The 27,946-nt window shown below is 29.1% G+C and overlaps 1 protein-coding gene across 8 annotated transcripts in view; it reads left to right on the top strand.

Moving 5' to 3' along the window:
* Nucleotides 1-27,946, top strand: part of LOC145297921 (uncharacterized) — a 209,600-nt gene that overhangs the window by 65,056 nt on the left and 116,598 nt on the right. For 7 of the 8 annotated variants that reach the window (XM_080144485.1, XM_080144663.1, XM_080144314.1 and 4 more), the window contains 2 exons: nt 21,564-21,654; nt 26,873-26,974. In XM_080144485.1, the coding sequence (XP_080000611.1) occupies nt 21,564-21,654; nt 26,873-26,974 (193 nt within the window). The remainder of the gene's footprint in view (nt 1-21,563; nt 21,655-26,872; nt 26,975-27,946) is intronic. The other variant, XM_080144859.1, reaches the window with a different exon arrangement.

The following is a 27,946-nucleotide window of genomic DNA, read 5'->3' on the forward strand; positions in this document are numbered from 1 at the left end:
TCCATATCATTTCATCTGAAAATTATTAACGTCTCCATATCATTTCATCTTGAAAATTATTAACGTCTCCATATCATTTCATCTTGAAAATTATTAACGTCTCCATATCATATAATCTTGAAAATTATTAACGTCTCCATATCATTTCATCTTGAAAATTATTAACGTCTCCATATCATTTCATCTTGAAAATTATTAACGTCTCCATATCATTTCATCTTGAAAATTATTAACGTCTCCATATCATTTCATCTTGAAAATTATTAACGTCTCCATATCATTTCATCTTGAAAATTATTAACGTCTCCATATCATTTCATCTTGAAAATTATTAACGTCTCCATATCATTTCATCTTGAAAATTATTAACGTCTCCATATCATTTCATCTTGAAAATTATTAACGTCTCCATATCATTTCATCTTGAAAATTATTAACGTCTCCATATCATTTCATCTTGAAAATTATTAACGTCTCCATATCATATAATCTTGAAAATTATTAACGTCTCCATATCATTTCATCTTGAAAATTATTAACGTCTCCATATCATTTCATCTTGAAAATTATTAACGTCTCCATATCATTTCATCTTGAAAATTATTAACGTCTCCATATCATTTCATCTTGAAAATTATTAACGTCTCCATATCATTTCATCTTGAAAATTATTAACGTCTCCATATCATTTCATCTTGAAAATTATTAACGTCTCCATATCATTTCATCTTGAAAATTATTAACGTCTCCATATCATTTCATCTTGAAAATTATTAACGTCTCCATATCATTTCATCTTGAAAATTATTAACGTCTCCATATCATTTCATCTTGAAAATTATTAACGTCTCCATATCATATCATCTTGAAAATTATTAACGTCTCCATATCATTTCATCTTGAAAATTATTAACGTCTCCATATCATTTCATCTTGAAAATTATTAACGTCTCCATATCATTTCATCTTGAAAATTATTAACGTCTCCATATCATTTCATCTTGAAAATTATTAACGTCTCCATATCATTTCATCTTGAAAATTATTAACGTCTCCATATCATTTCATCTTGAAAATTATTAACGTCTCCATATCATTTCATCTTGAAAATTATTAACGTCTCCATATCATTTCATCTTGAAAATTATTAACGTCTCCATATCATTTCATCTTGAAAATTATTAACGTCTCCATATCCATTTCATCTTGAAAATTATTAACGTCTCCATATCATTTCATCTTGAAAATTATTAACGTCTCCATATCATTTCATCTTGAAAATTATTAACGTCTCCATATCATTTCATCTTGAAAATTATTAACGTCTCCATATCATTTCATCTTGAAAATTATTAACGTCTCCATATCATATCATCTTGAAAATTATTAACGTCTCCATATCATTTCATCTTGAAAATTATTAACGTCTCCATATCATTTCATCTTGAAAATTATTAACGTCTCCATATCATTTCATCTTGAAAATTATTAACGTCTCCATATCATTTCATCTTGAAAATTATTAACGTCTCCATATCATTTCATCTTGAAAATTATTAACGTCTCCATATCATTTCATCTTGAAAATTATTAACGTCTCCATATCATTTCATCTTGAAAATTATTAACGTCTCCATATCATTTCATCTGAAAATTATTAACGTCTCCATATCATTTCATCTTGAAAATTATTAACGTCTCCATATCATTTCATCTTGAAAATTATTAACGTCTCCATATCATTTCATCTTGAAAATTATTAACGTCTCCATATCATTTCATCTTGAAAATTATTAACGTCTCCATATCATATCATCTTGAAAATTATTAACGTCTCCATATCATTTCATCTTGAAAATTATTAACGTCTTCAAATCATTTCATCTTGAAAATTATTAACGTCTCCATATCATTTCATCTTGAAAATTATTAACGTCTCCATATCATTTCATCTTGAAAATTATTAACGTCTCCATATCATTTCATCTTGAAAATTATTAACGTCTCCATATCATTTCATCTTGAAAATTATTAACGTCTCCATATCATTTCATCTTGAAAATTATTAACGTCTCCATATCATTTCATCTTGAAAATTATTAACGTCTCCATATCATTTCATCTTGAAAATTATTAACGTCTCCATATCATTTCATCTTGAAAATTATTAACGTCTCCATATCATTTCATCTTGAAAATATTAACGTCTCCATATCATTTCATCTTGAAAATTATTAACGTCTCCATATCATTTCATCTTGAAAATTATTAACGTCTCCATATCATTTCATCTTGAAAATTATTAACGTCTCCATATCATTTCATCTTGAAAATTATTAACGTCTCCATATCATTTCATCTTGAAAATTATTAACGTCTCCATATCATTTCATCTTGAAAATTATTAACGTCTCCATATCATTTCATCTTGAAAATTATTAACGTCTCCATATCATTTCATCTTGAAAATTATTAACGTCTCCATATCATTTCATCTTGAAAATTATTAACGTCTCCATATCATTTCATCTTGAAAATTATTAACGTCTCCATATCATATCATCTTGAAAATTATTAACGTCTCCATATCATTTCATCTTGAAAATTATTAACGTCTCCATATCATTTCATCTTGAAAATTATTAACGTCTCCATATCATTTCATCTTGAAAATTATTAACGTCTCCATATCATTTCATCTTGAAAATTATTAACGTCTCCATATCATTTCATCTTGAAAATTATTAACGTCTCCATATCATTTCATCTTGAAATGTTTAACGTCTCCATATCATTTCATCTTGAAAATTATTAACGTCTCCATATCATTTCATCTTGAAAATTATTAACGTCTCCATATCATTTCATCTTGAAAATTATTAACGTCTCCATATCATTTCATCTTGAAAATTATTAACGTCTCCATATCATTTCATCTTGAAAATTATTAACGTCTCCATATCATATCATCTTGAAAATTATTAACGTCTCCATATCATTTCATCTTGAAAATTATTAACGTCTCCATATCATTTCATCTTGAAAATTATTAACGTCTCCATATCATTTCATCTTGAAAATTATTAACGTCTCCATATCATTTCATCTTGAAAATTATTAACGTCTCCATATCATTTCATCTTGAAAATTATTAACGTCTCCATATCATTTCATCTTGAAAATTATTAACGTCTCCATATCATTTCATCTTGAAAATTATTAACGTCTCCATATCATTTCATCTTGAAAATTATTAACGTCTCCATATCATTTCATCTTGAAAATTATTAACGTCTCCATATCATTTCATCTTGAAAATTATTAACGTCTCCATATCATTTCATCTTGAAAATTATTAACGTCTCCATATCATATCATCTTGAAAATTATTAACGTCTCCATATCATTTCATCTTGAAAATTATTAACGTCTTCAAATCATTTCATCTTGAAAATTATTAACGTCTCCATATCATTTCATCTTGAAAATTATTAACGTCTCCATATCATTTCATCTTGAAAATTATTAACGTCTCCATATCATTTCATCTTGAAAATTATTAACGTCTCCATATCATTTCATCTTGAAAATTATTAACGTCTCCATATCATTTCATCTTGAAAATTATTAACGTCTCCATATCATTTCATCTTGAAAATTATTAACGTCTCCATATCATTTCATCTTGAAAATTATTAACGTCTCCATATCATTTCATCTTGAAAATTATTAACGTCTCCATATCATTTCATCTTGAAAATTATTAACGTCTCCATATCATTTCATCTTGAAAATTATTAACGTCTCCATATCATTTCATCTTGAAAATTATTAACGTCTCCATATCATTTCATCTTGAAAATTATTAACGTCTCCATATCATTTCATCTTGAAAATTATTAACGTCTCCATATCATTTCATCTTGAAAATTATTAACGTCTCCATATCATTTCATCTTGAAAATTATTAACGTCTCCATATCATTTCATCTTGAAAATTATTAACGTCTCCATATCATTTCATCTTGAAAATTATTAACGTCTCCATATCATTTCATCTTGAAAATTATTAACGTCTCCATATCATTTCATCTTGAAAATTATTAACGTCTCCATATCATTTCATCTTGAAAATTATTAACGTCTCCATATCATTTCATCTTGAAAATTATTAACGTCTCCATATCATTTCATCTTGAAAATTATTAACGTCTCCATATCATTTCATCTTGAAAATTATTAACGTCTCCATATCATTTCATCTTGAAAATTATTAACGTCTCCATATCATTTCATCTTGAAAATTATTAACGTCTCCATATCATTTCATCTTGAAAATTATTAACGTCTCCATATCATTTCATCTTGAAAATTATTAACGTCTCCATATCATTTCATCTTGAAAATTATTAACGTCTCCATATCATTTCATCTTGAAAATTATTAACGTCTCCATATCATATAATCTTGAAAATTATTAACGTCTCCATATCATTTCATCTTGAAAATTATTAACGTCTCCATATCATTTCATCTTGAAAATTATTAACGTCTCCATATCATTTCATCTTGAAAATTATTAACGTCTCCATATAATTTCATCTTGAAAATTATTAACGTCTCCATATCATTTCATCTTGAAAATTATTAACGTCTCCATATCATTTCATCTTGAAAATTATTAACGTCTCCATATCATTTCATCTTGAAAATTATTAACGTCTCCATATCATTTCATCTTGAAAATTATTAACGTCTCCATATCATTTCATCTTGAAAATTATTAACGTCTCCATATCATTTCATCTTGAAAATTATTAACGTCTCCATATCATTTCATCTTGAAAATTATTAACGTCTCCATATCATTTCATCTTGAAAATTATTAACGTCTCCATATCATTTCATCTTGAAAATTATTAACGTCTCCATATCATTTCATCTTGAAAATTATTAACGTCTCCATATCATTTCATCTTGAAAATTATTAACGTCTCCATATCATTTCATCTTGAAAATTATTAACGTCTCCATATCATTTCATCTTGAAAATTATTAACGTCTCCATATCATTTCATCTTGAAAATTATTAACGTCTCCATATCATTTCATCTTGAAAATTATTAACGTCTCCATATCATTTCATCTTGAAAATTATTAACGTCTCCATATCATTTCATCTTGAAAATTATTAACGTCTCCATATCATTTCATCTTGAAAATTATTAACGTCTCCATATCATTTCATCTTGAAAATTATTAACGTCTCCATATCATTTCATCTTGAAAATTATTAACGTCTCCAAATCATTTCATCTTGAAAATTATTAACGTCTCCATATCATTTCATCTTGAAAATTATTAACGTCTCCATATCATTTCATCTTGAAAATTATTAACGTCTCCATATCATTTCATCTTTAAAATTATTAACGTCTCCATATCATATCATCTTGAAAATTATTAACGTCTTCAAGTCATTTCATCTTGAAAATTATTAACGTCTCCATATCATTTCATCTTGAAAATTATTAACGTCTTCAAATCATTTCATCTTGAAAATTATTAACGTCTCCATATCATTTCATCTTGAAAATTATTAACGTCTCCAAATCATATCATCTTGAAAATTATTAACGTCTCCAAATCATTTCATCTTGAAAATTATTAACGTCTCCATATCATATCATCTTGAAAATTATTAACGTCTCCAAATCATTTCATCTTGAAAATTATTAACGTCTTCAAATCATTTCATCTTGAAAATTATTAACGTCTCCATATCATTTCATCTTTAAAATTATTAACGTCTCCAAATCATATCATCTTGAAAATTATTAACGTCTCCATATCATTTCATCTTGAAAATTATTAACGTCTCCAAATCATTTCATCTTGAAAATTATTAACGTCTCCATATCATTTCATCTTTAAAATTATTAACGTCTCCATATCATTTCATCTTTAAAATTATTAACGTCTCCATATCATTTCATCTTGAAAATTATTAACGTCTCCATATCATTTCATCTTGAAAATTATTAACGTCTCCATATCATTTCATCTTGAAAATTATTAACGTCTCCAAATCATATCATCTTGAAAATTATTAACGTCTCCATATCATTTCATCTTGAAAATTATTAACGTCTCCATATCATTTCATCTTGAAAATTATTAACGTCTCCATATCATTTCATCTTTAAAATTATTAACGTCTCCATATCATTTCATCTTGAAAATTATTAACGTCTCCATATCATATCATCTTGAAAATTATTAACGTCTCCATATCATTTCATCTTTAAAATTATTAACGTCTTCAAATCATTTCATCTTGAAAATTATTAACGTCTCCATATCATTTCATCTTTAAAATTATTAACGTCTCCATATCATTTCATCTTTAAAATTATTAACGTCTCCATATCATATCATCTTGAAAATTATTAACGTTTCCATATCATTTCATCTTGAAAATTATTAACGTCTTCAAATCATTTCATCTTGAAAATTATTAACGTCTCCATATCATTTCATCTTTAAAATTATTAACGTCTCCAAATCATATCATCTTGAAAATTATTAACGTCTCTATATCATTTCATCTTGAAAATTATTAACGTCTCCATATCATATCATCTTGAAAATTATTAACGTCTCCATATCATTTCATCTTGAAAATTATTAACGTCTCCATATCATTTCATCTTGAAAATTATTAACGTCTCCATATCATATCATCTTGAAAATTATTAACGTCTCCATATCATTTCATCTTTAAAATTATTAACGTCTTCAAATCATTTCATCTTGAAAATTATTAACGTCTCCATATCATTTCATCTTTAAAATTATTAACGTCTCCATATCATTTCATCTTTAAAATTATTAACGTCTCCATATCATATCATCTTGAAAATTATTAACGTCTCCATATCATTTCATCTTGAAAATTATTAACGTCTTCAAATCATTTCATCTTGAAAATTATTAACGTCTCCATATCATTTCATCTTGAAAATTATTAACGTCTCCATATCATTTCATCTTGAAAATTATTAACGTCTCCATATCATTTCATCTTTAAAATTATTAACGTCTCCATATCATTTCATCTTGAAAATTATTAACGTCTCCATATCATATCATCTTGAAAATTATTAACGTCTCCATATCATTTCATCTTTAAAATTATTAACGTCTTCAAATCATTTCATCTTGAAAATTATTAACGTCTCCATATCATTTCATCTTTAAAATTATTAACGTCTCCATATCATTTCATCTTTAAAATTATTAACGTCTCCATATCATATCATCTTGAAAATTATTAACGTCTCCATATCATTTCATCTTGAAAATTATTAACGTCTTCAAATCATTTCATCTTGAAAATTATTAACGTCTCCATATCATTTCATCTTTAAAATTATTAACGTCTCCAAATCATATCATCTTGAAAATTATTAACGTCTCCATATCATTTCATCTTGAAAATTATTAACGTCTCCATATCATTTCATCTTGAAAATTATTAACGTCTCCATATCATTTCATCTTTAAAATTATTAACGTCTCCATATCATTTCATCTTGAAAATTATTAACGTCTCCATATCATATCATCTTGAAAATTATTAACGTCTCCATATCATTTCATCTTTAAAATTATTAACGTCTTCAAATCATTTCATCTTGAAAATTATTAACGTCTCCATATCATTTCATCTTTAAAATTATTAACGTCTTCAAATCATTTCATCTTTAAAATTATTAACGTCTTCAAATCATTTCATCTTGAAAATTATTAACGTCTCCATATCATATCATCTTGAAAATTATTAACGTCTCCATATCATTTCATCTTGAAAATTATTAACGTCTTCAAATCATTTCATCTTGAAAATTATTAACGTCTCCATATCATTTCATCTTTAAAATTATTAACGTCTCCATATCATTTCATCTTTAAAATTATTAACGTCTTCAAATCATTTCATCTTTAAAATTATTAACGTCTTCAAATCATTTCATCTTGAAAATTATTAACGTCTCCATATCATTTCATCTTGAAAATTATTAACGTCTCCATATCATTTCATCTTTAAAATTATTAACGTCTCCATATCATTTCATCTTTAAAATTATTAACGTCTTCAAATCATTTCATCTTTAAAATTATTAACGTCTCCATATCATTTCATCTTGAAAATTATTAACGTCTCCATATCATTTCATCTTTAAAATTATTAACGTCTCCATATCATTTCATCTTGAAAATTATTAACGTCTCCATATCATTTCATCTTGAAAATTATTAACGTCTTCAAATCATTTCATCTTGAAAATTATTAACGTCTCCATATCATTTCATCTTGAAAATTATTAACGTCTCCATATCATTTCATCTTGAAAATTATTAACGTCTCCATATCATTTCATCTTGAAAATTATTAACGTCTCCATATCATTTCATCTTGAAAATTATTAACGTCTCCATATCATTTCATCTTTAAAATTATTAACGTCTTCAAATCATTTCATCTTGAAAATTATTAACGTCTCCATATCATTTCATCTTGAAAATTATTAACGTCTCCATATCATTTCATCTTGAAAATTATTAACGTCTCCATATCATTTCATCTTGAAAATTATTAACGTCTCCATATCATTTCATCTTTAAAATTATTAACGTCTCCATATCATTTCATCTTGAAAATTATTAACGTCTCCATATCATTTCATCTTTAAAATTATTAACGTCTCCATATCATTTCATCTTGAAAATTATTAACGTCTCCATATCATTTCATCTTGAAAATTATTAACGTCTTCAAATCATTTCATCTTGAAAATTATTAACGTCTCCATATCATTTCATCTTGAAAATTATTAACGTCTTCAAATCATTTCATCTTGAAAATTATTAACGTCTCCATATCATTTCATCTTGAAAATTATTAACGTCTCCATATCATATCATCTTGAAAATTATTAACGTCTCCATATCATTTCATCTTGAAAATTATTAACGTCTCCATATCATTTCATCTTGAAAATTATTAACGTCTCCAAATCATTTCATCTTGAAAATTATTAACGTCTCCATATCATTTCATCTTGAAAATTATTAACGTCTCCATATCATTTCATCTTGAAAATTATTAACGTCTCCATATCATTTCATCTTGAAAATTATTAACGTCTCCATATCATTTCATCTTGAAAATTATTAACGTCTTCAAATCATTTCATCTTGAAAATTATTAACGTCTCCATATCATTTCATCTTGAAAATTATTAACGTCTCCATATCATTTCATCTTGAAAATTATTAACGTCTCCATATCATTTCATCTTGAAAATTATTAACGTCTCCAAATCATTTCATCTTGAAAATTATTAACGTCTCCATATCATTTCATCTTGAAAATTATTAACGTCTCCAAATCATTTCATCTTGAAAATTATTAACGTCTCCATATCATTTCATCTTTAAAATTATTAACGTCTCCATATCATATCATCTTGAAAATTATTAACGTCTCCATATCATTTCATCTTTAAAATTATTAACGTCTTCAAATCATTTCATCTTGAAAATTATTAACGTCTTCAAATCATTTCATCTTGAAAATTATTAACGTCTCCATATCATTTCATCTTTAAAATTATTAACGTCTCCATATCATTTCATCTTTAAAATTATTAACGTCTTCAAATCATTTCATCTTTAAAATTATTAACGTCTTCAAATCATTTCATCTTTAAAATTATTAACGTCTTCAAATCATTTCATCTTGAAAATTATTAACGTCTCCATATCATTTCATCTTGAAAATTATTAACGTCTCCATATCATTTCATCTTTAAAATTATTAACGTCTCCATATCATTTCATCTTTAAAATTATTAACGTCTTCAAATCATTTCATCTTTAAAATTATTAACGTCTCCATATCATTTCATCTTGAAAATTATTAACGTCTCCATATCATTTCATCTTTAAAATTATTAACGTCTCCATATCATTTCATCTTGAAAATTATTAACGTCTCCATATCATTTCATCTTGAAAATTATTAACGTCTTCAAATCATTTCATCTTGAAAATTATTAACGTCTCCATATCATTTCATCTTGAAAATTATTAACGTCTCCATATCATTTCATCTTGAAAATTATTAACGTCTCCATATCATTTCATCTTGAAAATTATTAACGTCTCCATATCATTTCATCTTGAAAATTATTAACGTCTCCATATCATTTCATCTTTAAAATTATTAACGTCTTCAAATCATTTCATCTTGAAAATTATTAACGTCTCCATATCATTTCATCTTGAAAATTATTAACGTCTCCATATCATTTCATCTTGAAAATTATTAACGTCTCCATATCATTTCATCTTGAAAATTATTAACGTCTCCATATCATTTCATCTTTAAAATTATTAACGTCTCCATATCATTTCATCTTGAAAATTATTAACGTCTCCATATCATTTCATCTTTAAAATTATTAACGTCTCCATATCATTTCATCTTGAAAATTATTAACGTCTCCATATCATTTCATCTTGAAAATTATTAACGTCTTCAAATCATTTCATCTTGAAAATTATTAACGTCTCCATATCATTTCATCTTGAAAATTATTAACGTCTTCAAATCATTTCATCTTGAAAATTATTAACGTCTCCATATCATTTCATCTTGAAAATTATTAACGTCTCCATATCATATCATCTTGAAAATTATTAACGTCTCCATATCATTTCATCTTGAAAATTATTAACGTCTCCATATCATTTCATCTTGAAAATTATTAACGTCTCCAAATCATTTCATCTTGAAAATTATTAACGTCTCCATATCATTTCATCTTGAAAATTATTAACGTCTCCATATCATTTCATCTTGAAAATTATTAACGTCTCCATATCATTTCATCTTGAAAATTATTAACGTCTCCATATCATTTCATCTTGAAAATTATTAACGTCTTCAAATCATTTCATCTTGAAAATTATTAACGTCTCCATATCATTTCATCTTGAAAATTATTAACGTCTCCATATCATTTCATCTTGAAAATTATTAACGTCTCCATATCATTTCATCTTGAAAATTATTAACGTCTCCAAATCATTTCATCTTGAAAATTATTAACGTCTCCATATCATTTCATCTTGAAAATTATTAACGTCTCCAAATCATTTCATCTTGAAAATTATTAACGTCTCCATATCATTTCATCTTGAAAATTATTAACGTCTCCATATCATTTCATCTTGAAAATTATTAACGTCTTCAAATCATTTCATCTTGAAAATTATTAACGTCTCCATATCATTTCATCTTGAAAATTATTAACGTCTCCATATCATTTCATCTTGAAAATTATTAACGTCTCCATATCATTTCATCTTGAAAATTATTAACGTCTCCATATCATTTCATCTTGAAAATTATTAACGTCTCCATATCATATCATCTTGAAAATTATTAACGTCTCCATATCATTTCATCTTGAAAATTATTAACGTCTCCATATCATTTCATCTTGAAAATTATTAACGTCTTCAAATCATTTCATCTTTAAAATTATTAACGTCTCCATATCATTTCATCTTGAAAATTATTAACGTCTCCATATCATTTCATCTTGAAAATTATTAACGTCTCCATATCATTTCATCTTGAAAATTATTAACGTCTCCATATCATATCATCTTGAAAATTATTAACGTCTCCATATCATTTCATCTTGAAAATTATTAACGTCTCCATATCATTTCATCTTTAAAATTATTAACGTCTCCATATCATTTCATCTTGAAAATTATTAACGTCTTCAAATCATTTCATCTTGAAAATTATTAACGTCTCCATATCATTTCATCTTGAAAATTATTAACGTCTTCAAATCATTTCATCTTGAAAATTATTAACGTCTCCATATCATTTCATCTTGAAAATTATTAACGTCTTCAAATCATTTCATCTTGAAAATTATTAACGTCTCCATATCATTTCATCTTGAAAATTATTAACGTCTTCAAATCATTTCATCTTGAAAATTATTAACGTCTCCATATCATTTCATCTTGAAAATTATTAACGTCTCCATATCATTTCATCTTGAAAATTATTAACGTCTTCAAATCATTTCATCTTGAAAATTATTAACGTCTTCAAATCATTTCATCTTGAAAATTATTAACGTCTCCATATCATTTCATCTTGAAAATTATTAACGTCTTCAAATCATTTCATCTTGAAAATTATTAACGTCTTCAAATCATTTCATCTTGAAAATTATTAACGTCTCCATATCATTTCATCTTGAAAATTATTAACGTCTTCAAATCATTTCATCTTGAAAATTATTAACGTCTTCAAATCATTTCATCTTGAAAATTATTAACGTCTTCAAATCATTTCATCTTGAAAATTATTAACGTCTCCATATCATTTCATCTTGAAAATTATTAACGTCTTCAAATCATTTCATCTTGAAAATTATTAACGTCTTCAAATCATTTCATCTTGAAAATTATTAACGTCTCCATATCATTTCATCTTGAAAATTATTAACGTCTTCAAATCATTTCATCTTGAAAATTATTAACGTCTTCAAATCATTTCATCTTGAAAATTATTAACGTCTTCAAATCATTTCATCTTGAAAATTATTAACGTCTTCAAATCATTTCATCTTGAAAATTATTAACGTCTTCAAATCATTTCATCTTGAAAATTATTAACGTCTTCAAATCATTTCATCTTGAAAATTATTAACGTCTTCAAATCATTTCATCTTGAAAATTATTAACGTCTTCAAATCATTTCATCTTGAAAATTATTAACGTCTTCAAATCATTTCATCTTGAAAATTATTAACGTCTCCATATCATTTCATCTTGAAAATTATTAACGTCTTCAAATCATTTCATCTTGAAAATTATTAACGTCTCCATATCATTTCATCTTGAAAATTATTAACGTCTTCAAATCATATCATCTTGAAAATTATTAACGTCTCCATATCATTTCATCTTGACCCTAACCCTAACCCTAACCCGTCTCCAAATCATTTCATCTGGATTTTTTAATCCTTGACTTTTAATTTAGTTTTTATTTTTCATTTCTTTTCCCCTTTTTATGAACTTTTTGAAATAAAAACTTTTTTGCATTTATGACTAGTGTTCATATAATGCTGTTTCACTTAATGCCAGTACCAGCAAATTCATAGATTCGCTATAATATTTATTTGCTTATATCTTTTACCTGATGAAAAGAACTCATTTCTTTGTAACACCGCAGATTAAGGAAAGTTTAATACATCTTATTTGAGTATCCAAACAATGAATTCATGTAAAATATAATTTACAGCCTGAAATTTGTGTTCTTCTATAACAAGCTCTATTTCCTATTTTGGTTGTATTGAGCTTTTTTATTTGGCTGGGATTACTATATAAATATTAATGTTTATATTCACTTCAAGTTTACAGAAGCTTTTGGCTTATAAACTTAATTTTTATTTCTTGATTATATATATATATATATATATATATATATATATTATATATATATATATATATATATATATATATATATATATATATATATATATATATATAAAATGTTGTTTTGAATACACATTCCATGATTCGTAATAATAAGTTCAATAGTTTAGGATTTAAAAAATCACATCCATATTTTTGATGATCCATATATTTTTTAGAATATATACTCCAAAATTAATAATGATCCATTCATTATCACTTCATACTGCATATGCGAGCACACCACTCTCTTTCTCTCTCTCTCTCTCTCTCTCTCTCTCTCTCATATATATATATATATATATATATATATATATATATATATATATATATATATATATATATACTAGCATGGGTACCCAGCGTTGCCTAGGTTGACATGAAGTTCTGTTTGAAACACACCTGTATACTAATCATTTTCATCATGGACAACGTGGGTCCCCTCACAACAAAAATAAAAGAACGGATGAAAACGAAAACATGTAATTGTAATCGCCCCAAAAAAGAAGTATGTGATACCCTTTCCACCGGATATTTTTAAAAAGATAAACGTGAACCGACATCTTGCTGCCCAAATCTCTACATAGTACCTCAATAATAATAGTTGTTGCCCCTGATAGTAGCCCCCTACACCAAAGTGGCAATTTGCCTTGTTTGGGGTGAAAATGTAATAAAAAAAAAAATATTTCAGCAGAAGGGCTACGAAGAGAAGAAACTATTCTCCGGATATTGAGCACTGGAAAGACTCCCCCTGCAAAGAAAAGATAATTAAAAATAAATCATTGCAACTTTTGTTTCAATAAAAATAGCAGCAAATGCCCGTGCGATCACAAAAAAAAAAAGAAAAAAAAAGATCTACCAAAAATTAATTCCAAAAACAATTAAATGACATTTTTCGTCATTTTATATTTCTAATGTAATCCCCCCCTCCCCCCAAAAATTGAATTTGTCATATTTTGGGGTTCGTTCTGTTTCATAAAATTGTTAGGTGACAGTGCAGAATGGTTTTATAAAAATGAATTAAATTTATCGATATTTTATGTTTCAAATGTAATTCCTGTCCCCCCCACCACAAAAAAACTAAAAATTTTATTTATCATGTTTTGTCCCCTCCCCTTCGATCGCCAAACTTGAAAAAATGCTAGTGATGACATGTCTGGTTGAACGTTTTGTGGCCAAAAAGTGAGTGCTCATTTTACGTTAAATTTATATAGAAAAGTTATCCTCTATGCTAAAATCATGCTAAAATATTAATCTTTTTTTTTTCAAAATTTCTTCTTTCATATTATTTATAAAAACTGCTTAAACGTATTAGGCCACAAAAAAAAAACAGGTCTTAATTTTTTGGTCAATGTCAAGTTTCTTTCCAACTCTCCCAAAAACTTTAAAATGACGACTTTTAATGGTTTTCCATGGTGCTGAAAACGAATATTTGGGGCAGATAAGTAGTTTTCATGATATGAAGAAATTACTTTTTCAAAAAGTGGGGGATCACTTTCCTATATAAATTTAATGTAAAATGAGCACCCACTTTCTGGTCACCTAGTAATTTCTTCATATCATAAAACAAATTTAACTGTGATATTCGTTTTCAGCACCCCCGAAAATTGGCGCTGTTTCTTTTTTACTAAGAGATGCGTTCATTTTTTCATCTCATAATTTAGGATGCTAATTATGCTGTTAGTAAGTTTACAAAAGAATACTTTTGTTTTTCGTTCTTTTTTCATTATAGAACTTGTATAGTTATTAACAGGTGTCTCTGCAGTTTAACATTTCACAAAAATTCTGTTTACATTAGGAGGTGGTTAAGTAAAGTACAGGAGCACCTGGTAAAAACTATACAAATTCTATAATTCAATACCCACCTAAAAAAAAAAAAAAATATATATATTTTTGTAAACTCCTCGTGTAAGCTTACTGACAGCATTATTTACGTCCTAAATTATAAAAACATAAAATGAATCTCCTAGTAAAAAAACAGCGCCGGTTTTCGATGATGCTGAAAGCGAATATCACAGTTAAATTTGTTTTATGATATGAAGAAATTATTAGGTGGTTAGAAAGTGGGTGCCCATTTTACATTAAATTTATATAGGAAAGTGATCCCCCACCTTTTTGAAAAAGTAATTTTTCATATCATGAAAACTACTTATCTGCCCCAAATTTAAATGTGATATTCGTTTTCAGCACCATCGAAAACCATTAAAAGTTGTCATTTTCAAGTTTTTTGAGGAGTTGGAAAGAAACTTTACATTGACCATTTTCTTTCTAGGGATTAAACGACGCTTGATCATGTCGTAAAAATTGAACATTTTTAATTTAAGATATTAAATAAATTATAAAGAAAATCTGTTTCGCAGGCAATTAAACACACTTGCTATGGTATAATTATTATCCTGGGCAACACCGATTCTGGGCAACACCGATTAAATTTTATAAACAAAAAGAGCAGAGGATGATGGATTTTGTTCACATGTCTCTGACTAATTCTGCCCTCGTGAGGATGCAAGTAAATGAGGACATTAGTTTTAATTATTTTTCTCTAACAAATAAAAAAGGTTACTTAAAAAGTAAGAATAAGCGGAAAAATTTTCCTCCGAATTAAAAATAAAATAATAATTCAGCTTAGAATAATATTTCGAAATGAAAACAAATATTTAATAACGTGCTCCATTTCAATTAAACCATCACAGTTATTTCCCCTTTTGGTTTTCTGGTTTTTGGTTTGAACATAAAACGGTTTCAGATTACAGATAAAATCAGTTACATCAAATATAACTTGAAGTTTAAATAAACTAAATAATTAATATTTTTTTAATTAGTACAGTTGAAACAAAGCTATTATGTCGAATAAGTAATGTCATTAATTATTTAAATAGATTTAATTTAATGTGATATGTTAATGACCGTAACTCAATAATGTAAATGTGGTTTGAAGAATGCTATATATTGAAAGTCCGTATACAATATAATGTCCCCTTCGACTTGGGCCGGGATCAAAGTGTAGTATTTGTTCCGACAGATGCTGCAAGCTATGACTAGCAAAGACCAGCTATGACTAGCAAAGACCAGATGTGGGGGCAACCCCACATGCCTGACCTTTAACCAGCTTCCATTTCCCACCTCTCGGGAGCTGGTCCCTTTTTTCCCTTCCCCCTCCCTTCACTCCTCACATTAAAAATTGGCCTTGTGCCTAATTTGCTCGGTGGGGGAGCAAATAAATACCATCTGTTCCGACAGATACTGCAAGCAAAAACTAGCTATGACTAGCAAAGACCATATGTGGGTGTAACCCCACATATCTGAACTTGGTCAAGGTAGGGATCACCCTACGACCACAGTTACTATCCAGCTCCCATTTCCCACCTCTCGGGAGCTGGTCCCCCCTTTCCCTCCCCCCTCCCTCTCTCTCCACATTAAAAAACGGCCTTGTACCTAATTTGCTCAGTGGGGAAGCAAATAAATACTGTCCCCTTCGACAGAAGGTCTGCCCGGCCTTTTGGCCGGGATCAAAGTGTAGTATCTGTTCCAACAGATGCTGCAAGCAATGACTAGCTATGACTAGCAAAGACCATATGTGGGGGTAACCCCACATATCTGAACTTGTTCAAGGTAGGGATCACCCTACAGACCACAGTTACTATCCAGCTCCCATTTCCCACCTCTCGGGAGCAGAATCCTCCTTTCCCTCCCCCTCCCTCTCTCTCCACATTAAAAAACGGCCTTGTGCCTAATTTGCTCAGTGGGGAAGCAAATAAATACTGTCTCCTTTGGCAGAAGTATCCTAACATGGGCATTAATATTTCTTGACCAGGAGAGGTGTACACACATTTGCCCGTTATATTTCTTTGGTCATTGGGAGTTGTACACACAGACACACACATGAGCGCTACTACTTTATATATATAGTGTGTGTTTTGAAAATATATATGGCAATTAAGCTACACAGAATTTTCCACATTTAATCCACATGAGGATTCGTTAGGCTGTTGCATGGGATTGATGTTCCCATATATATTTATTGTAACAATGTGTTCTGAACAAGAATTCCATACATAAGAATAAATCCCACACAAGCGTTCCATGTAACGGTACAAGATTGTAGTACTTAATTTGGGGGAAGTCCTCTCTGCAGAATCTTATGACTCTACAAAATTAGCAATATCTCCCCACAGTCTCGTAACGTATTAATTAAGATGAAAAAAATAAGATGTCACCCGTGAGATGTTATTGCCAATATGACATGTTATCTTAGGTTCAGATCAGCATGGAATAACGAAATGAAACACACGACGAGCAAAAATGACAGAACACAATTTTAAATGCTTGTACAAAAAAGTCTGGAAACTTATTGAAGGCACCTCGTATACTGCTCAGATTTATACTTTTGCTGAAGTCAGATGTAACACTAGGGCAGGTCGATTTTGGAACCCCGGTGAGGCAATGGTGATGATAGTTGGAGTTTGACATAAAAAAGACCTACACGAAATATTTTTTTTCAAAATCGTTGTCTTCGCTTGAGGAAATGACTTTAAAAGTTGAAAAATTGAAGCTATTAAAAGTGTTTCGGTGAATTGTCAAGAATGTCCCATCATCAAAACAAATCGTACTGTTAAGAAAATGGAATCATTATTTAGAATATGTTTTCAACTACATTTTTAAATAAAATGAGTGAGGATAATGAATTGATAAAATAAATATTAAATGTAAGGCAAAATTATGTTTTTTAAATAATAGCAACCAAAGTTCGCTTTTTCATTTCAGGAACTTTTTTGGAGTGGAAACATTTTAGATTTCACCGGCATAAAACACGCTCGTTATTGATATTGAAAAATAACATTTGTTTATTATTTAATTTGAAAACATTACGATTTAGGCTTAATTATTTCGAAAGGAAAAATGAAAAAGACTTGTTTAAAATATATATTATTATATTTCAAGTATCTGCCGTGAATTTAAACATATTCGTTTTATCTTTTTAAATTTGTTTTTCTATTAGGTTGGTGCAAAAATAATGGCATATTTTCAACGTTCAAACGAATGTCAAAAACATTTTGCCACCAACCTAATATTTCACATAAAATTCTATTTGAAATTTTTTATTAAAATATGGTAATACTCCAGTTTTATATATAAAAAAAATAGTCCATACAATTTTATTCTACACATTCTTTACGAAACATAACCACGTAAATTTTCAAGTTGTTCAACTTAATAAAAAAAATACTTTGCAGAAAATTAGTGTCAAATTTTTATTTTTTATTTTCAGGGAGTAATTGTTTTTAAGCAGTATTTTTCTTCTAAAATTATAGTTTTAAAATCAGATAACCCACAAAGATTAATACGAGTAAATAATGAAACTGCTTTAAAGGTTTTCCTTATTTCTGCATCTATTGTTATTGTGCTAAAATAACTTTATTATTTAGAAAACAATTCTCAACATGGAGAAGATAGGAGGTTGTATTGTAACTATTCTGTACTTCCACCTAAAAATTTAATAAAAATTAAATTTAACTTGAAAATGCTATTAAAAATAGCATGGTAACATAGATGCACAAGCACTGGTTTTTCAAACTCTAAACGCTTGTTTAAAATGGCACAGCGACAGCAAGAATGAATCTCTTTATGAGTAAATTCATGTTATCGAAGGAGGAGCTAAAGTCTGCTAAAAATATCTAAACTAAACACTACTATGCCTCTGATTTGGTTTTGTCCTCTCTCTTCAATACATCTTATGCAACTCTACAAAGTTTTTCATTATTTCTTATAACTAGCACTTATTTTTTTTACGTATGAAACTGGAAGATAGCCTAAAACAGTTTCCTTCAGTTTTAATCCATTTATTTATTTTACTTTTCAGATTAAAATGTCAGTAAAGGCACAACGTTCAGTTTTAACCCGTGGTTCACAAAATTTGCTGTTCCACCAACTTCACGACAAGTCATCCAGTTTAGTTATTTCCTAGAAACCCAGTTATCACCACTTAAAAAATAGTGGGATTTCTATGTTAATTGCTAAGGAATTAATTATTATTTGGCAAGTAGTTAATCCACAATTGCCCTTGTTAGGGGAACGTTATATATGACAGAATACCAATATATTTTGCTATAAGAGGGCCAAACAGATTGACAGGAAATCTCTTGCAGCAACCAAAGTGAAAAAAAAAATGAAGGAACAGCTAGACAGATCGTTTGATATATTTTCTTGTAGCTGTAAACTTCCTGTCTTAAGTGATGACTTTGCAGTAAAGTACAAGACAGGAAATTGTCAAAAAGGCATATAGTCTACACTTGTCCTCTTAATAAGGAGGTACAATTCATTCTATAGATTCACCTGCAATTATGTTCCTTTTTTTTTTTTTTTTTGGTGGAAAATAAAATAATATTTTGTATTATGTAATCTGGCTCTATTATTAAGCATGCAAATTTTTCAATTTTCATAGAGCAATTTTTAAATTAGTTGATGGAACAAGAAAAAGCCTAACAACATTTACTGATCCTTTGGGAAAACTTTGTATCAATAATTATCAAGACTTGCCTCAAGTAGAATTCTAAAAACAAAATAGTGTCTCTCCCGATCATCATTATCTGACAGCAGAAGAAACAAATAATTTAAGTGTGAATACCAGAGTCTACTTTTTTAGAGTATGCTGTTGGTATTTCCCGAGAAGTTAAACTATGCAGCTTAGAAAATCGGGCCCCTGAATCAAGCAAGATCTCTAACATAAGTCACAAGGTTAATGTGTTTATGGACCAGAGGTGTCTATCCTCAACCACTATGATAAATTAAACATTCTGGTCAAATTTATCATCCAAGTGTATGCAGTTAGTTGGTTTGAGATCCAAACCGACAATAATTTTTTTTAACCAACAGTATATTTTAATATGATTCAGAGAACAAAACAGTTAACTGAAATTCAAATTACTGTTTTAAGCAGTTCAAAATATAGTGCTTTTGCACTACTTCCGGAAAATATAATATCGATGCTAAACTTAGATGAATTGAATGTGAGAGAAGAGGGCATTCAAACGATTTTGTCCATTAGGTAAATAAATACTTATCCATTAAATTTTATTAGTTTTCTCAATTTACCCAAACAATAGTCAGTTTTATTCATATTTCATCACAAAAATATAAAAAATAAGTGTTTTCAAATAATTGTTTTTTTTTGTGTTGTTTTTTCCAGAAATAGTGAACAACTCAAAAAAAAAAAAAAAAAAGATTGAAAAAGATTACTGCTATCAATTTTGCAGCCAAACATTGGTCAAATTTTATTGATTTTTCTCAAAAAGTTGTATATGGGCAGGAAGCAAGATATAGATACATTATTATAAAGTCATCGTGTCAGCAAATTAGACCTTCATTTTCCTCAAAAGGAAATTATACAGAACAATTTAGTTCTATTATAACAGTTTATATTATTGCGTTTAATAAAAAAAAAAATACATGATTCTGTAACTTGTATCAAGTTACAGAATTACAATATTGTGTAATACATCTTTTTGAATTGTGAAATGTAAAAGACTTAGTTGCTAATTAGCTTTTTTTTTTACAATTTTTGTTTAATTAATGCAGTAAAAGTTAAGATATTTTGCTAGTTGTGATTCATAATTAAAATTATAATTCATGTATTTATTTTTCTTTCGATGTATTTCATATAAATATATCAATTTTAATTGGATTTTTTTATAAAAATAGTGAAATTTCAAAGTCAGTGTTGTGAAAATTGCTATGAAAATGAAGGATTTGTCAGCATTTTTTTACACGATTTTTAAAATTAAATGCTCAATTTTTTGTTCAAGATAGGAATCTGATTTTTGGTATCTGTTCTTATCACATCAAATCCCAACTATCATCACCAGTGCCATTGTGATTTTCTGAAAAAAGTTGCAAATCGACCTGCCCTAATGTAATACATATCCTCAACCTTTAATAGTGCTCAATCAAACTCATTCACCTGAATTGTTTTTACTTCTATTTCCTAGGATGTTCAATCAACTGAAACTGTCAGTGATTTACCATCTACAGTTGATCTGACTTCAATGTGTGATATCATTTTATGTTTCACTGATATTAGTAAGTAAACCGTTTATCTATCTTAACTAATCATTTTTAGTGGTTGAACATAAATTTATATACATACTAGCTGGGAGACCCGACGTTGCCCGGGATTTAATGGGGATTAACGAATGTTTAACTCTCACATATTTTATTGTCATCGAAATCAGTGAAATCGCCCAATTAAATCGATTAATTGCCTGCTCTAGTTGGGGACCCACCATGTTGCACCGAGAGAAAGTGACATCCACATATCTGTCCAGCATGTCATTAAATTCATCAAGACAACTAGTTTCGATATTTCAGTCATAGTGCTGAATTATGAGGTCATAAAATTCAGTTGGGAATAAATTGAATATTAAATATCTAAATTTTATGTTAAAGAAGAATGAAGCTTTTTATATATCTATATATCTATACAAGTGAGAATATGTGTGTGAGGAAAATTTGTTCTATTGTGAGTGTATATAACGTGTGTGTATATATACGTGTTCATGCCCATCTAGTCTATATAATATGTGTGTATAAAACCGATTTAGTGTTGTCTAGTGGTTATAAATGTTTGCTATGTGTTTGTGTGTGTTTGTGTGTGTGTGTGTGTGTGGTAACCAATATGTTCATTATGCCCCTCATGGGGAGGCAACGCATGGCAGCAAAATGGGTATATGGTGTATACTAGGGGTGTATGTAAACGGCGTAACTGTTTAACGAGTGTTCTACTTAACAGATGCATGTTTCTATAATGAGTCTCTTTAATTTATAAGTGTTAACGTTCTGATATGTGATTCATCTAGTGTATTCTCTATTGGGTGTTGATGTGCATATACATAAATTAACAATTTATAAATATTGTTGTCGGTTGGAATACCAGCAAAAACTTACCTCAAATCTTTCTTCATGCGTCCTTTCCATGCGTCCTGAAATTAAAGGTGCTTCTCTCCGAAAGTGAAAACGCTCAGACAGGAATTATATTTTGATATAATCATTTATCCTTGCTGGGTTCTTTTTCAGAGTTGGCACACTTTGTATAAGATTGCATTTTTCTAAGTCGCTCCTCTCTGACTTTCATAGGCGTCCTGTCATAAACTCCATTCATTTGATTATGTGTCGCGTATCGAACTGATCTCCCTCATAACAACCTTTGCATCTCAAAATCTATATTTTTATTACATCATTACTACTCATAACCTAAAGATCCTTGCTGGGTTTTTGTCACGTATATTTGCTTATATTATGGTTAGCATAAATTCCATCTGTCAAATTAACATCAAATTAAGATTTCTAACAACTATTAAATGTAAGTATTTGAACTTAACATAACTTTTCACATCAATAAAATATTTCTATCTAACAACATATTTTTACCAATCATAATAATCAACTACTATAATAATAATTGACCTTTTAAATAGTTTCCTATGTTGTCTGGTAGACTAACAATATAACAAATTCTCAAACTATATAATCAACAAATTTATGATCTACGGACTTGAAATTTAGTATATAGAGTATTAAGACACGTGGAAAACTTTTCAATTAGTTTTCATTCGGAAAAAAGGGCTGCTAAGGGGTAAAAATTGGTACGTGGGGTCAGCGGATTCTTATTGGTTTGTCAACTGTTTCATGAATGCGTATGCACGAATCGCTCCCATGACAGATTCATTATGTTAAGACTAAGTAAGTTTGAAAACACTCTTTAAAGATCGTCTCTAGCTGGCCTAATAGTTTTTGTACTTGACTCACTGTCTTTAGATTTTTGTTTCTTTCGATCTCAGCTCCATTTTTTTTCTTTATTTACAAGAAGTGAACCGGTTAGAAAATAAACATAATACTCACATGCACGTCTTAGTTTCTGTATGAATTAAAATATAACATTCATGCGTATTTTACGACCGAGCAACACCGGGCAGCCTGCTAGTATAATATATAAAATGCAATGTCTGTGAATGTTTGTGTGTTTCCTGGAACTGAATTTTGCTTCAGACAAGAGAAGATAATTTGGATTATTCAGATCTTTGTTCTCGTCTCGATTGTTATTCTCACAATGTTTCAGCCAAGTTTGACAGAAAGACTTCTGAGTTTAACAAGATACACCTGAAGAAGGTTGGAGATTATATCATCTGAAATGTTGTATGAATAACACTCAAAATGAGAACAGTAATCCAAATAATCTGGATAATACAAATTATCTATCCTCATCTAAAAAATTTAGAAACATAAAATAACATAAAATAAGGCATCAAATATGTTGCTAAAGTCGCTGGAAAAATTGTTGAATCTTTCTACCACTTCAGAAAGTACCTGCATCTTGATTCAATCCTCTCTTTGTATCAGATGTAGTCCTGTAACTATTGCCAAGAGACAAGGCCTATTCACTGAAAAATGACGTCACACATACTAGGCGGAGCAAGCAAGATCTGTTGAGCAGACAGTGTTGATAATGAATGACAGTTTTTTGAAAAAATGGATGAAAACAGTTTTTAAAATATATTGAAAAAAGAAAATAATGAACACAATTTATACTTAAATTTAACTTTATTCAGCATTAATTTTAAAAAAGGAAAACAAGAATTAATTCCAAAAGAAAAAATGTAAGTTGTCCCTCCATTAAAAGATAAACATTGCAGTTTATACTGGATTCCAAAAACAAACATTTGTTAATTATTTTTATTATACTTTGAAAATAATTTTTACATATTTATTTAAATAAAAACAAACAAACTAAAAATCAAGCAATGGCATATATATATATATATATATATATATATATATATATATATATATATATATATATATATATATATATATATATATGACTACTTCATTTAATCACATAAATTAATATATGAAAGTATAATTTTATGCGTAAACTTAAAGTATTTACTTCAACAGTGCTCAATACATAGGTAGATCTAGGTAGTTAGTTATAAAAATATATCTGGCAATTAAGCTACACAGAATATTCTGCATTTCATCCATGCTAGGATTTGTACGAATTATGTGAAGAGTTGTGGTTGTCTTGCACATTCTATTGAGTTTTTAGTAAGCCAATCAACTTCCTAGTTTCCACCACTCCCTTCCTAATCAGCCAATGGGCAGGCACTTACAGGACAAAGGCCCAATTGATCTTAGGTTCAACCCATCCTTTATATATACTTTTTTAGTGGAGAGCATAGATATCTAGTGATCTAACCTATTTTAAACCTAGGTATGTGTTTTTTTTTAATATTATGCTATATATATATATATATATATATATATATATATATATATATATATATATATATATATATATATATTTATGTTTATTTTATTTATTTATTTTCTATTGTTATTCTTAATTTTAAAATTATTTTGTATCACTATATGTTTGCGTATATATATTTGTTTAAAAAAATTTGCCTAATAAACTTCTCTATCAGTTTTTGGTCTACGGACATGAAACTTTATATATAGGGTATTCGAACCCACACAAATCTTTATATTTGGGTGTAGCCAGGTGAAAATAAGTGCAAAAGTGTGGACATTAAAAAAAAGGAATTTGCAGAGTAAAGGTCGAATAACAGCATTATGAATATGTATGCGTAATGTAATAGCTATTTTAATTTTTAGCCTTGTAGCACACATGTCTTCATAGGTCAGGCATTAACATCAAGGGAAAAAGTAAATCGTAAGCTAAATGTTTTGGTTTCAATTCTCGGTGATGGCACACAAGTCATTTTTTAAAAACTTTTTAAATCATAACTATATATTGGGTCCAATATAATATAATAATAAATACAAAATTTTTATTAATCAAAATATCATATTTCAGCGTATATAACAATGCAATGCCGGGCAGCCTGCTAGTATATGTATATTTATATATATGTGTGTATTCATATGTGTTTGCATGCATATGTGTATATACATGTGTACATACATATGTGTATATACATGTGTGTTTATGTATATATATGCATGCATATATATATATATATATATATATATATATGCATGTATACATAGAACATGTGCTCAACTGAGCTCCAATCTCTGATTTCCCTGTGTAAAGCATTCATAGCAAAAACTCGTCTTACAACCTACACTGTAAAGAAATTTCCTTCTTCCCAAGAAGTAAATTTCTAGAGATTATTTCATTTACAAATGGTCACAAATCACATATATAATCCAGTCAGGAGAGATGACAATGTTATCTTTTTTCATGAAGGTATTCTTCTCCTCCCACGTACAGCGCTTGATATTCTTAAATGATCCCCCATCACCATCACCATCACCATCACCAGGTTCAACGTTGCTTAACTTTGGTGATCTGATGAGAACCAGAATATTAACCCTTATCCTCAAGTGTCTTTTAAGGTCCCCAGAAACCGGAAAGCTTTATAATCTAATAACTTCTCTCTTTGAAACGCTTCACTTTGGAATTCTTTCCCTTCTCTCTGTTTGCCAGCTGTATACACGCAGAATTGATGGTGGCTAAGCAGTTATCAACACACACTGGCAACCAGAGCATGCCAAGTTCGAATGTAGTTCATTCCACAGAAACACTTTCACATGAACGTTAGCAACCTTCATATGGCCCCTTTGATAAGGATCCAATGTCTTTCTAGAAAGAATTCTAACTAGAAAGATATCAGCAAATCAAATGCCAATAATAATTATCTGATCCATATGACATGAATAAACGATGTTTCACCTTCTCCTTCTCAACAACTACGACATCATGCAGAAATTTAAATGTAATGTAAACAAACATCTCGCTGCAGAAATCTCAACTTAGGATGCCCCAATAAATTTGGCACCTCATTCACAGCAGTTTCTTGTGCTTCAGTCGCAAAACTTGTCTGAGAGTACGAATGAAAAACATGAAGATGCCATATATAACATGTGTCATAAAGTTTGAATGATACATTTGTGTCATACTTCACAGGATTTTGTATCTCATACTCTGCAGGTGTGTTTATTAACCTATATACAATTAGCATAATCATCCAGCGTTGGCCAGGGTATGGAAAACATAATAGAAAAGTTATGTAGCATCTGTCTTTGAAAACTTGTTTTTATCACTTTCCATCTACTCATCACTTGTTTAGTGTGTGTGTGTGTGGGGGGGGGTTATAGAAATAAAAAAAATAAAGATTTGACAAATGCAAATTATTTCATAATGACATTCGTCCCTTGATGAAAATATTTGCAATGACTTTCTTTTCCCATCTTACATGTTCTTTTTTATCAGGTAATTTAAAAGAAAACAATATGCTTGCTTGCTTCTTCAGTGAAGAAGAACTCAATGATCTTCATACGTCAATTTGTGATCATGCACGCCCTTATACGTTGGGTAAGTACTTTCTATATCGTTGCCAAAAAACTGATGGTTCTCCAAATCGAGTTTAGGCTCTAGTCATTCTCCAAAATCGTTATTTTTTATACATAGACACATTACCTGCCCCTATTCAAGACTTACACAAATACTCACCAGGGAGCATTTTTTTTTTTTTTTACATGGAGTTCACCACTTATCAAGGCCCAATGGCCACTCAGGGATAAGGGTTATTGTGTGTACAGTAATCAAAAGGATAATGTAGCAATAGTATTGGAGAATTGGTAAGGTGTTATTACTTAGGGGGGGGGCGGTTCATCAGGAATTTGTTTGTGTTGGACTTGAAGACATCCAGGTTGAAGTCAGGAGGGAAACAGGCAAGCGGAACAGAGTTCCACAGGCGTGCAGTTCTAAGAAAGAAGCTTTGTTCATGGTATCTACGTTTTGATTTAGGCACAGATAGGGAGTGGGGAAAATTATTCACGGGGGTTTCAGCTAGTCAGGTGTTTTTTGAGAAAGATTGGCGAGGGGGGACCAGAGAATGGAGCTCAGACGAGCACCTGCTATGGAAATAACGATAGAACAATGACAGGCTCGCTACGTCTCTTCTGTGGGAAAGAGGTTGCAGGGTAGAGAAAAGGGTATCCCCCACCAAGCCACGGAGTCTATTTTGTACTCTGTCAAGGCAGGATAGGCTGTTTTTGCAGCCCCCGCCCAGATGTGGCAGCAGTACTCCATCTTTGGACGTACTTGGCACTTATATAGATAGAGAATTGCATCAGTAGTGAGATATCTTCTGGAGCGGTAGAAGGATCCCACCATCTTTCCAGCGACCTTGGCCACAGACTTGATGTATGTGTTCCATTTAAGATCAGGTGTAAAGGTCAAACCCAGGAGCTTATCAAATCCTGGGGCCTCCCTTAGACGAGAGCCATCCATTTCAATTGATGCCAGATGGGGATCAGAGCGTTTATGATGTAGAGATAGGAG

The sequence above is a fragment of the Euprymna scolopes genome, chromosome 1 (genome assembly GCF_053919585.1).
Source record: "Euprymna scolopes isolate OS-2025 chromosome 1, ASM5391958v1, whole genome shotgun sequence".
Classification (NCBI taxonomy): Eukaryota; Metazoa; Mollusca; class Cephalopoda; order Sepiida; family Sepiolidae; genus Euprymna; species Euprymna scolopes.